At 34.0% G+C, this 14,206-nt stretch overlaps 1 protein-coding gene across 3 annotated transcripts in view; it reads right to left on the reverse strand.

The window, feature by feature from the left end:
- PCDH7 (protocadherin 7) overlaps positions 1-14,206 on the reverse strand; it is a gene marked incomplete at both ends in the record, with an annotated part of 298,952 nt that overhangs the window by 238,606 nt on the left and 46,140 nt on the right. The window contains one exon of one of the 3 annotated variants that reach the window (XM_084286806.1): positions 8,860-8,901. The exons of 1 other annotated variant lie outside the window; for it this stretch is intronic. In XM_084286806.1, the coding sequence (XP_084142932.1) occupies positions 8,860-8,901 (42 nt within the window). Of the gene's footprint in view, positions 1-8,841; positions 8,902-14,206 lie in introns of all 3 variants that reach the window. One more of the 3 variants, XM_084286805.1, reaches the window with a different exon arrangement.

Below are 14,206 nucleotides of genomic sequence, written 5' to 3' on the forward strand. Positions count from 1 at the left end.
TATGGGTACAAAGAAAAGGTCTGTTAATGTGTGGAAAACGTGCAATACATGTATACACAGTGAGTTAGGAATTCAGTATCAGGTGCTAGCCACTGATATCCATCCTTGGGGACTCGCATTCCAATTGCCTTTTCTTTCCTGCTTATGGCATGTACAGCAGCCACTGCAGCTGTACAAGCCCTGAGAGACAGATGCACAAGCTAGAGAGATGACACAGATGTCCAGAACCTTCCCACCTACCACCTCGCTGAATTATCACTGGTTATTGCAAGATGTGGATAACCATCTGTACATCCGTCTAGTACTGACACTTAAGGGTCATAATTTAGAAAGAGTTAATCACTGGAGTAAGTTATAGCAAGTATTTCTGAAGATTCAACCCTATTCCTACATGCACTATAATGGCTGTTTGTAATTGTCTCTTGGTACACTTCAGCATGGCCAGAATATCAGAGACTCAGCAGAGTTTACCAAGAGAATTTTAAGAGGAAGGTTTTACTACATTTGTAATGCCTTAGACAAAAATTAAATGGTTACAGTTTTAGGACGATTCTCTGCCCTTTTTTATTGATAGCAATGGAAAAAAAAACAGTATTCTGAAAGTGGCAAAACTGAAATCATTATACCAGAGTTTAATATTTTTTGTTTGTTTGTTTTGTTTGTTTGTTAATTCTAATGTATAAAGACACTGCACACGTGTAGATGGAAACTTCCCAGAACTTTTTAATATCAGTCACCAATCAGAAAATTCCCATTGTAAGTCACAAATGATGATTAGTACTCATTTAAGCAATCCACACCATACCCTGTGATGAAAGATGTTGTATATCCATTTAATAAACAAGACAGTCAAGGCACAGAAAGCTAAGGTGAGTTCTTTCACCCCAAAAAGCAGGTCGGTGTCACCAAAAATGCAAGATCTCTAATTTCCACTTCCCGACTCTACGTAGTAAACTGTATTTTATAAGCTATTCATTTGAAATGAGGGTAGCTCATGCCATAAATGCAATCTTTACTGAGATAGGCCATTCGATGGAAATAAGTATGCATGTATTATATATATGTAGAAATCTTAAAAAGTAAATATCAAGGGAATTTTAGTTAATAGATTAAATGGCATTTCAAAAATATTCCATCTTCTTCTGTGCCTTGTTAATATATTATCTTCTTACATCACTTACAGTAATGAATTCTGTAAAGCAGAGGTCCTGACATTGCTGTCTGACCTCCCATAGTGTAAACCCTATTTTTGGAAGGCTGTTTTTTTTTCCCTGAATAGATGGCAATAAGCCAAAAAACTCAGGTACAATATAAAAATCATACTAACAACATGTATAAAAACAGTACACATTTGTCAAGAGCCATTCCACTAGAAGTAACTTTTTGAGTGAAATTAAAATTCGTGTGGTGCTGTTAACTGACAGTTCTAATTTCAGTGAGAATGATTCAAAGCAAAGTGTAGAAGGCTGCATGGAAGTTCTCCACAGCACAATACAAAATAAAACTGTTTTATATTTAAAATAATGCTATATTTAGAAATTAAATCTACTTTATAATAAGATATTAAAAATCTAAGTACATTTTATTAGACCTATGTTTTTACCATTTTTAGTTTTCATATTAAGTCCAGAAACTGACACCTTCAACATTAGAAAAATAAAGGAAAGCTAGAGCCTGCTCCAAGAGAATGTATTGTTTTTAGCTCCCTGCACACACTCCAAGTTCTCTGGGAATGCTCTGATGTCTGCACATAATCCAAGCACAAGCTTTGCTTAAGAGCTATGCTCAGATTTATGAAAATATCCAAATGGATCACCTCTGAAAGACAACAAATTGAACTCCATGGGTAACCAGCAATTATCAACTCCTTATCATTGCAAGATGCTCAGACCAACTTCACATACTTTTAAGCATCTGAAACACAAGGTGAGCACAGCATGATGTCACAACATGACATCCATTCTTACAGACACATGCAACTGTATTATTTGCATTCTCCTTTAACTGTCCACTCTACAGTACAAACTCTTGATTCTGCATAGGAAATACCTGACAAATTGCATCTGGAAATGTATGTCTTTTATTCCACAACACTATCTATAGCTGCTTCTTTCAGACTCCCTTCAGCCTTAATTCACACCTTTCTAATGCCCTCCACAGGGAACATTTCAAAATGAGGCATGGAGGCAGGATGAAGGTGAACCAAGAAAAATATGGCATCTCTCACAGCTCATATAGTTTCCTTCTTACAGGCTCCTCAGGACAAAGAGTATTGTCTTGTTTTCGACAGGGATGGAGTTAATTTTCTTCATAGTAGCTGGTATGGTGCCGTGTTTTGGATTTAGGAGGAAAATAATGCTGATAACACGCCAATGCTTTAGTTGTTGTTGAGCAGTGCTTACACTAAGTCAAGGACTTTGCAGTTTCTCATACCAGCCTGTCTTGGTGGAAGCTGGGGGTGCACAAGACACTGGGAGGGGGCACAGCCAGGACAGCTGACCCAAACTGGCCAAAGGGATATTCCATACCATATGGTGTCATGCTGAACAAGAAAATTGTGAGGCGTTGGCTGGGGTGGGAGCTGACAGCTCAGGGACTGGCTAGGCATTGATCATTGGGTTATGAGCAATTGTGTTGCACATCCTTTTTTTTTTTTTTTTTTTTTTTTTTTTTCTTCTTGTTTTCTTCTTGTTTTCTTCTTTTTCTTAATAAAGTGTCCTTATCATATGAGTTCTTGCACTTTTACCTTTTTTTAACATCCCACTGAGGGGGAGTGAGCAAACAACTGTGCAGTGCTTAGCTGCCTGCTGGGTTAAACCACCACAGGCCTTCTGGTGTCCAACATGGGGCCCAAATGGTTGGTGTATCTGTTTTACATATCTGTGTCATTGCCAGAACTGAGTATATGGTCAAGAGTTGCACAATACCATTGTATCAGTTACTTCCATACTATGCCTTTTTTTCCAATTTGTGGAAAGTCTTTACCCAATGTCAACAATGTCAACAAATTCACACTTCTCAGTCTTGAAACACTCAAATAAAAACATAGATGCTATCTATATCTGAAACTAACAAAAAATAGCAAGTTTCACTTGCTTCCCAAATATGAGACTTTAGAAGAGGTGTGAGCTATAAAATAATTTTTTCATAAATGCAGCATGGGTAAATCTAAACCATTCTTTGACGAAAGCACACTGAAATTTATATATACAGAACTGTCCCATATGCATAATGATGAAAATTAATATCTGTTTCAAACAGTTTGGCCATGAGGCATTTTATAGATATTAAGAAATTGAGGATTTGACCTGAAAAACAGTTCTTCCAACTGCAGTGAAACAGAGGGCATTAAAGTATTTCTACAGTATCATACCACTCTTTATAGACATATCTACACATGTCATCTCCGTATCTTATAAACAGATGACAAAACAAAAAAGGATCAAACTATTTTCTCTATTAAGATAATGGAAAAAGTTTTCTGTTTTCACAGGTATAACCCTAACAGTGGCAGACCTAGTAATGGAGACGAAATCTCCAGGTTTCTAGCCCTGCAACATCTAATACAAGGCTAGCTTCCTCATCTCCATAAAAATGGCATTGTGAGGGTAGTAAAATCAAATGTATGAACTATATTCTGGTCTGTGCTGTTTACATGTATGTTAAAGCAAAGTGAGATGAGACATTTCTACTTACACTCGTTCAATGCTAACTGATGTTACACTTAAGTGCAGAAATGTTTTGAATTGAAACACGTGTAAAGATCCTCTGAGATCAAAGGCCTTTGCATAGTCTCTGAGAGAGACTCCAGAAAGGGTTTCATCTTAAATACTCCTAAATCAACCCAGGCTGACATGAACAGATTTCCACAGACACCTATTTCACACCATGAAATCTTTCAATTTTTAACCTACACAGATAGCTTAGATAAAACACTGACCTTTGTAACAATCATACCTGCCCATTAAAATTTATGCATGTGTAAGCCTGGTTATGTGCCAGCTTACTTAGAGGTGGAAGCTGAGATCAGGGCAAGTCAGGTTAGAGTTAGCTCCCTATAGGGCATACCACTACCATGCTCACAATACACTAGTGAATAACAGAAGCAAATTGTCATTCTTCTAGCAGGAAAAAGGAAAAGCAGATGGGCATTTATGACGTAGAACTACACCCATGTACTCTTCTGGGGTTACTTGGTCTCTGTAACACCTTTTTGCTTGTATTTGCTAAAACAAAATTGCTCTGAACAGTATTCAAGACATGATTATTTTTCCAGAAACAATTGTCTGCATACAGTTTCACAGTTTAAAGAAAGGTTTTTCTGTGTCAAAAGCTAATTTAAAGCCCTGTTACTTTCTGAATAAGAACTCTGCAAAATGCAAAACCAACAGGTAATTAAGCCTGATAAAGCCTGATATTAAGCCTGATAAAGCCTGATAGGTTACAGAGCATAATTAGGTTTACTGAAATCCTTCAGAACATTCTTCTCCATCACACTTTGAATACTAGCTTTCTCAAAGATAATATATAAATAAATACAGTATTAATATGTATAAATAATAAATAGTACAAATCTTTTGTAAACCAGCTAGGTTGGCACTTGCTATTCAAAATGGTGTTACTGGGCTAAATAGAGGCTGTTAAGATGTGAAAAGTAATCTGATTTGGAAGAAAATTAATTTTGAACTAGATTGGAAAACATGAATGCCTTCCTTGAATTCCACCACTGAAGACGGCCAAAGGTTCTGTTGTAAACACTTGAGGACATGTTGAACTTTTTCCCCCCATTAGCATCATAACTCCCTCAGAAAGGGTGACAAACTGCTTTCCAGTGATAGATAGCTCTGATGCCACTTCTAGGAACTACAGATCAAAGGAAAACTCACTACTGAAATAATTCATCTGGGTATGATGAAGAATAGTAATTTGACTGTGGTTTCTTGTTATTTTCAGACACATTCTAACTAAAACAAATAGCTTAATTTTAAACAATGAAATTCTGTAGGCATGTTCATAGTGTTAGAAAGGGTTATGGCATTCATCACATATTACAGCCTTAATGTGCATTCTTGTAAAATATTGAGAACAGTACAGAACAGCTGGAACAGTTTCTCACATAATTAAAGTGTGCCCTAAATGTAACGTCAGAAGTCAAATAGAATGTCTGTGAGCACAAAAGATTATTTTTTGCCCCAACGTAGAGGGAGATAATCTTGAGTTTGAAAGTATGCATAATAAGTATGCATTGGAAATTTAAATGTTGCTACTGCATTTGAGAATAAAAAGCTGTATTTTAACTAGCTCAGCAAAATTCAGTCAACCTAATGACCCTCAAACAGAAAAATGAGTAATGGGCTAAATTATGGATTATCACACCAGATTTTTTTTAAATGGTGAGTGGTTAAATCCATGCCTCTGTGCCTAAATGAAGCTTGCAGGAAGACCAGGGACAGAGGTTTTTAATAAGCCTGAGAAATCCCAAGAGAGGATTTTAAGCTGTTTAATAAACCTTCACAAAAACAATTAATTTAAATTAGACTATATTGCTCAATCTTAGACTAAAATATAGTCTGGGCAGCCAAAGTTTGCCTAGTTTTATCCTTAACTTTAGGTTTAGATGGATAGGTTAGCTAGTTGAGTACTGATGACCGTACCTAATTCTCCAGATACATTTAGATTTGCCATTGGCATCAGTGAGAGCACCTTTACAACCTGTGACAGCACAGTCCTGAGAAGCACAACCATTAGGAACGGAAAAGCTGTGCCACATAGCTCAGTTTCCCATTGGTTGACATTCCTATATCATTCCTACTAATAATTTAGCTCATTTGCATTTTAAATAGTTAAAACAATTTCATATCACATCTTTTTGTAACAATTTGCTACTGACATTTCTTGTTCTTTGCCTTGTATAAAACAAACATGAAGGTCATCTGACACTAACAGAAAAGTTGCATGTACTCATATAGGCAGTCTCAATGAGTTTATCTGACCTGTTCATATGAGTAAGGCAAATGAGTAGACGAAAAGTAGGAAAATGAGACATTATGGATGTGGTTTTCTTCCTCATCCATGCAGGACAATGGCAAACAAAAAGCAGAATGCCACTTGTCACAAAAAAGCTTTTGCTCCCTCATTCTGACAGAAAAAAAGACATTGCCCAACAATGAAGCAGCCGTAGGAGGTGCAGAGGAAAGAAACAGATGAAAAAAAGCTATATCACCACTTGTAATTTTGAAACTCCCAGTGTCTTGCAAGTTGATGTCACAGAAGAAAAAATCCTTCATTTGGTCTCCTACTGTTTTGCTGACCTTTCCCCATTGGTGTTGTAGCAGGAGGCAATATAAAAGTGCTTTTATTCCATACAAACTGCTTGGCTGCTAAACTCCATGAAATCTGAAAATTACAGTAGTGGCACAATATTTTTCAAGGATCCTCTGCCGGTAATTGCTTTGACCAGAAAATTAAATATAGAAGAATGAAATTGCAATGAACACAGAACACACAATTTTGATTTCATTCCTAGTTGCAGAAAAAATTTATTGAAATATAAAGTTGCTGTGTCTGAGATAAGAATCTGACCACAGGTCCTTAACATTTTTCTTCACACTTCCCAGCTTAAATTATTTTTTCCTGTACTAATATAATGTCTATATTATGAAAAAAGGTTAGCATTTCACAAATATATTTGAATACTTCATGCATTTATTTCTGTGAAATGTTACGTGTTAAATACTTTTTGTCTTTTTTTCATATTTAGTTGACCTTTACAGCTGCTCTGAACTCACAACATATGGTCTATTGAAATTAAGAAAAGGACTAGAAAATGCAAAGAAAACAATCTGTGTGCTGAACTTTTGGACAAAACTGTTGGTGCTAATTTTTATAGATTCTTCGATATTCCTGAACAATGCCTTCCAACTGAGAATTATGCTTTTCTTGATTTCATCTTATATCTTTTTCCTTCTCATGCCTGTATGTTTCATTTTTCATTCCTTTTCTCTTGTATTTTACAATACAAGAGAAAAGAGACCCATTTGTCCATGGGTCTCTTTTACGCAGAAATACTAAAAGTCACAATGTTTATTCCTATCACTGAGTTCCAAACTAGCAAAGTTAAATAATTAAAGTACATAGAGAAAAACTGAATGAATTAAAAAATAAAATAATTGATTTTTTTAATTTTAATTTTGTTCGTTGATTTTGATCACAGAAAACAAAATCAATATAGTAGCAGTATGTCGACTTAGAAGTTTGATAATATGTCTCAGTACAATAAAGAGTTCAAAGCCTCTTTCTTTTTACCATAAATTCTTCCACTTGGAACTAATTACCCCAAGTGGAAAGAAAAAGTAGCAGATTGCCTGTTTTGAAGGGTTAAACACGAAGAGTGAGCTAATTCAGACATAAATACACAACAAGCAGGAGATAAAATGTTGTTTTTCAGCATTGTCATTCTTAGAGTTAAAAAGCCATATTAATAAGGAAGGCAAGTGATAATACAGTATTTAGTTGCAAATATAATACAGTTTTCTCTCACAGGAAGGATATGTATACTAGAAATTTGAATAGCTGAAGTTACATTTTATTCATAAGAAAAAAAACTTGCTGAAAAAATGTTAGTACTTAAAATACTCTCTTTTGCTCTTTCTTATGATGAAGAAGAATGCAGCAGTTATTGAAAAGTAAATATTCAGCCTTTGCTTTCTCTAAATCATAAGTTGATGTAATATACAGGTGATCCAAATATATATATATCCAAATATTTATATAGTAAATATAAAAATAATATGTGTATAAATTAAATTGGAGTTGGAACCACAGCCTTTTTCTTTACATGATCTAAAGAGCTTAACAGTGACTGCAGAGCTGAAGAGGTTTTCCCTACATGTGGTTTTGATATTGGCAATTGTACAATCCTTGGCACAATTCTAGTCTAGAGTTCTCTAGCCAAGAGCATTAACTTGTGTTTAACAACCAAACAGTATGCATATGTATATACATTCAGGTGACTGGTGATTTCCCTATTCACTGGTACAGTCATTTAGTTTGGTTTCTTCTCTGCATCTACCTCAATTTCCTTGTAGAGATGTATTTTCAGCGAAAACTGAAGGATCCATGAACGTTTCCCCTAATTTCTCTCCCTCACTCTGTTCCCAAGTAGTACAAAGATTTTAAATGATAAAACATTATCTGGTTTTCCAGAAATCCAGTTCTGAGGTATAAAATATTTTCTTTCTTCATCTAGCACATCGTCAGGGTTTTTTTTTTTTTTTTTTTTTTTTTTTTTCCAACAACTCACAAATACTTCCTTTATTCAAATACTCAAAATTCAGTCTTTTTCACACTCATCTCCCAGTTACTAATTGAAACAATCATCTAATCAAATTTCAGTCCTTTTCAAAGATGGAACAAAGCAGAAAATTGTGATATTTTTTGTCATCCTGTTCATACTCCTAAATTATGGTATTTGATCCTGTGCCTTCACTTACAATCATTTCCGCTTACCAAACCTTTGTCACGTACTGTTTATATCTCTGCTTTGGATTCTTGACTCTGCTCAATGCCTTTCCAAGTGTGTCCAAAATGTAATCTGAATCTTTTGGTTTCAGTTTTGGTGGTTTGTTCATTTATTTATTTATTTATTCGTGATTTATTATGTGCTTATTTATTTATTTATTTGATAGCTTTGCTTTCAAAGTCCACTTAGTTTTGCAGTAACCCTGTCCCCTGGGAATCAATTTCTTAATATGAGAGTAAAGAGAGTTCATGTATTATGTGATCCAACATTCTTTAGTGTTGGAGTATCATTTCATAAATAATGCACTTACGAGCACATACATTCATTTTACATGATTCCTCAATGTGGCCAGGGTGCTGCGTAGTCTGCATTGTATCCACCTACAAAAAATACAAAAATATGTGTCTGCTTATCAGGATGTGAGTAGGGTTTAGCTAACGTAATCCTGTATCATGGATCTTGTAAGTGAGTAAAAAGATTCTTCCTTCTTATGTTCAATATATATACATATATTATATATTCCATAAATTAACTATTTGGCAGTGAAAGAATGAGAATATCATTATATATTGTTTAACAAAAGAAAAGGAATTAACTGAACTTTGTCCAGTAACAGGATGGTTTTTGATCACAGAATAAAGAAACTGAGTGAAGATTCATTCCTTCTTCCTTTCTTCCTTCTAGTTACTGTGAACAAAGTAAAACAATGTAAGTGTTTAGAATATCAGTGCCAAACATAACTCTTCTCCATGAAGTGACTGGATAAATAGTGCACTAAGTCACTAACAGTATTAGTTGAAAGAAAGAACAGCAATTTTATAAGAAAACAAATATGCACCTTATCTTCTACCCCATCCCTCACTCCCCTCCCCAGCACATGAAAAAGAAAGGAGTAAGGCAGCAAGATTTAGAGAGCAGTATACAATATATAATGATAACTCTGTGAAAATGTAAGTTAGTCAAAATGCCAGATATAAACTATTATGCTACAAGGTGGACAAAGAAAACAGAGAACTAAGTGAAGGCACATTTTCTTTGAACTACTGTGATCAATAAGTTTATGAAGTAAATGACACATAAAATACACATCTAATGATAAAGAGCGAGGTTTCTGTCTAATATATTCTTCTAAAATAGCTCTTAAATTATCACTAAGAGACAAGTCATCTACACAAAACCCACTAACCTGATGTGTGTTAGTTGCATAACACAGTTTGTTGGCATTCACCAGATAGTCTTTTCAGCCTTTCCAGTATTTTTGTATTATTACTTTATATTTATTTCATATCACTCACTACTAGTTCCTTATTTTCAAACATTTTAATGAATCACTCCTAATCTATTACACACACAAAGTTAAAACCAATTTACACAAGTGTAGAAAAGCAATGTCAAGGATCTCTACAAAGCAGCTTTTACTCTATGAACATAATCCATAAAAGACTCCCAAATGTCCTCAAATAAGTAACGTCTGTTCCCCAATCTAAATATGATCTTCTTACAGGAAGCCATCTGGGACAAGCAAGCAAAACATTCTGCTTTGGTTGCAGAAGGAATATATTTATACCTCAGTAAAATTCTTCATCATCATCAATCCAATTATATGCAAATCTCTTTATCTCTCTTTATCTTAGCTTGCCTAAACAGCAAAAATGATAGGAGAGCCATACAAGCTTTATAGAAATGTAGGTAATGCATCTGCCTATCAATCAATTGATCTATCTATCTATCTGTCCTTTATGAACACTGAGTACTTCAAAGTTGCTAACCTCAACAGTATTCAAATTTATATGAAAAGTAAATTTAACTAACTTTAAGGAGAATAAATGCACTGAAATGGTAAACTTGTCAAGTATGTAATCAAAAGAGATCTACTAACATTTTAAATAGCCTTCTCCAAGCTGAAAACACAAATTGGGAGCATTTGTAAGATATTTCTGAGGCTGAAAAGGTTCATAGATATAATATTCCCTTCTATAAGCAGAGGTCTCTTCTAGCAGAGTTATTCATGCTATTTGTCAAATCAAGTCATAAATCAATGCAAGAGGAAAGACAGAAAAGTAAAAACACAACATTCAGTAAACAGTAAATTATCTGACACATAGTAGAACAAGTAATTATTTTTATTTATTTTTTTTTTTAATCAAAAAATGCAATACAGTATGTCCTCACAAATTCAAATGATCATGGGGGTCTCAGTGGGTATATTTATATTACCTGCTGATTTGGTACAAAAAAGAAGGATGACAGTGGGATTTGCTGTATTTCTTTATATTGCATTTTTACCAGCAATTAAGTCTGTACCACTTGCCAATCCTAGGCATACATTATCCAGGCAAAGAGATCAAATTGACAGAGGATCTAGCTACTGCATGGCAAGTGCTACAAACCACCTGACACCCTGACAACAATTCTGGAAGGAACCTGCTTCAAAAGGATCAGTGGTGCACTAAAACTTATACAGCAGGACTCCAAATATAGACTCAAGGAAAATTCACAGCTATAAAAAAAACATCTTCCTGTGCTCTGTATCAGTGATATAGTTGCATCCATAGACAAATTCATCCTGCTATTCTAATGACTGATAGAAAAATAAGAAAATACTCTTTTTTTTTTTTTTTTTAATTTTCCTTCTCCAAATTTCTGTTAAATGAGCTGCTGTTTTCCTCACTTTTCTATTGCAGCTGAAGAATCTTGCTAATTTCCCGGAAACTGATACTACTGTTTCTTTCCTCTTCCCATTTTCCAGTGTGGAAATGCACATACACTAAAATGAGTTAAATGAAGACTTGAAAGTCCCTACCTCAGTTTTCCCTCAACTAATCCAGTGCATAATACAGAAATACATGTCTGAAAGCTTCTTCTTAAATTCACCATCCAGTTTCTGTTTATCATAGGCATAATCTCATGTATTTCCTTGATAGGTTACTATTTTCTTGCATGAATATTTCAGTGGGAAATCTGTTCCAGAAATTCATTGCTACAGTATTTGAAAATTACTCTAACAACCAACACAAATTTATTCAGTGGTATATCTGTTTTTTTTTTTCCCTTGCATATTCATTTCTATTCCGAAGTGAACTTTCAGTATTAGTGATATGTACTTGCTATTACATGTAATTATTTTTTTATCAAACAAGTGGAAGGCCACACTTTTACAGTAAGTGTATAGAGTATAACGTATGGTTTACAGCCATAACATACTGCTACAAACTTAGAATGATTAACTTCAGCAAGCAACTTTTGTTGTTAAATTTTTTTGTCACTCATGTTGTTCACTTAGCATTGAATGAGTCTGTAAATATGTTATGATTGCAGTACATATTATATATTGATCTGATCGATGTGTATTACTAAAACTGTGAGACATTACAAGTTTCTGCAACGTTCAATGTGTCTTAAATGAAGCTGAAAGACACAACATGCTTGGTTTTGCCCACTACTGCAAATACCAGATAAAAATATATCTTGATAGATTTCCTGTTACATTTCACAAGATGTTTCTAACCTATTTTTAATCTTCTCTTACACACAGCTTCATTTTCAGTTTGTGACAGAAAGTAAAACAGGATATAGGGAACTACAGGAAATATATTTAGTATATTTCTTTAGAATATACATGTTGGATGAGGAATACAAATTTGGGCTGAAATTCTAATTCTCATACTCTTACACAAAATAAAATTGATCAGTAAATATTCATAAAAAAATCTTTATTTGCTGTAGCATTTGTACAGTATTTGCTGAATCATTAAAGGCCATATACAGAGTAAAAAGATACTTAACAAAAGATACAAACAGATTAAAAACTTTTTTTGCTTGTTTGTTTTCTGAAGAGGAAATTAATAAGGAATGCTACATAAGAGATGCATTGTTTTTAGCCATCAGAATTTCTTTAATAGATATATCCTTCTTTCATATAAGAAAATCTATTAATACTCCTGGTTATGAAAGTTAAAAAAAATAAATAGTTAAAGCAACTTAAAAGGATAAGGCACCTACATATAGTACACAGTTTAACATGACTGTGTTTAAGCAGAGGTAAAAGAACACAATTGGCCATATCCTTAACTACTTCACATCAGTTGGGTCTAGTTTTGCAACATTGTTGTAGCTAGCTACTACAGACTCCTTGCATGCTAGGCAAGAGGTAAATTAAGTCCATCAAAAGTAAATATGCCACTTTGTATCAAAAACAGAAAAATAAACTAATTATCATTTAAACACATCACTACAAGTATAACGTTGATAAAATAACATACATCATTCATAATCTTTACAAACCCTCTGGTTTATTGATGTCCTGCTAACAGTAGGCCTTCCCAGGCATTTTGAACACTTAGGCCTTCTCTGGAGAATTCTACCACTTACTAACATTAGGATACTAGGATTATTGTTTCCTATGTTCTGTTCACAGTCACACTTTACTGTAATAAGGAGTGACGTATCAACCACTCTTCATGGTAAGCACTAGAGGCCTGCTGGCTCACAGAGACACACAGTGGTGTCTATGCCCTTTCCCTGAAAAGAATTCATTCATACCCACAAACCAATAGCTTAGAAATAAAATAAAAATAAAAAATTACATATGCTTAACTGTTTAACAATCTATTCCTTCTAAAAAAAAAATTGTAAGTCAGTCATAAACATACATGTACTACCAGTAGTATGAAAATTAAAATATAAAATCTCCCATTTATTAACTATATCAATCACTCTTGCACAAACATTGTAATAATAAAAATGTTGCATTTTAACACTGTTTACTACAATGTTATGCAATTAGTGAAGCAGAGAACTTTCTTCATTACAAGCCAGTATGATGACGTTATTGTTCTCTCTTCAATATACGTGCATTGACTTACTTCTAGTAGGCAGTGCTCAGAAATATAATTTTATAATATTTTTGAAGGCTACAAGTAGGGTAACATAGGTTTAATCTACTTTAAAAGTCTCAATAATGCAAACCCCTATATGGTTTCCATATTACTTCCATAATACATTTATTAAAATTCTGACATCTTAGCCTATTGAACACATAAATTAATACAACCTTATAAGAAGGACTATAATAATAAAAATATTACATACTTAAATTATATTTTACTATCTTAACCCAGCAGTCTGGACTTTCTTGAAAACTAGATAATATTGCTATGTCAAGGAAAAAAAAAAAAACGTTTACAGAAAAAGAGAACAGCAAATACTGGTATCCTGAGATGCCTGTGATGCTGCAAACATCACGCTGAGAGATTTGGGCTGCTCTTTAAACAGCTTACAGAACATAGTTTGATCTTGGTGTAGATAATGCTACTAATAGTTTAATCCAGTAGTAAGAAACCAGATCATGAAAAGCCTAGCACACAGTTTTATTGTTGTTGTTTCATTTCATTTTCTCCTTTTCTTAGGAGTAGAGGAACATACTAAAAGGAAAAATCCATACAGTTCTTTTTCTAAACCGATGAAACCCCACTTCAGAACTAGTAGGATATTTTTACATCACTTCGTACATCCATAGGGTTGAAATCTTTTTTTTTTTCCTTTCATCTTTTTTAGCCTAAATATATATGTGGTATATTAATTGCTATTATATCAGCATAGCTCTCCAATATTTTTTGCTAGCATTTATTCCCAATACGTTTATGAAGAGCAATGAAATCTCTTCTCACCAGTTATTTTCTTAAG

This window comes from Netta rufina (assembly GCF_964035555.1).
Source record: "Netta rufina genome assembly, chromosome: 4".
NCBI classification, from domain to species: Eukaryota; Metazoa; Chordata; class Aves; order Anseriformes; family Anatidae; genus Netta; species Netta rufina.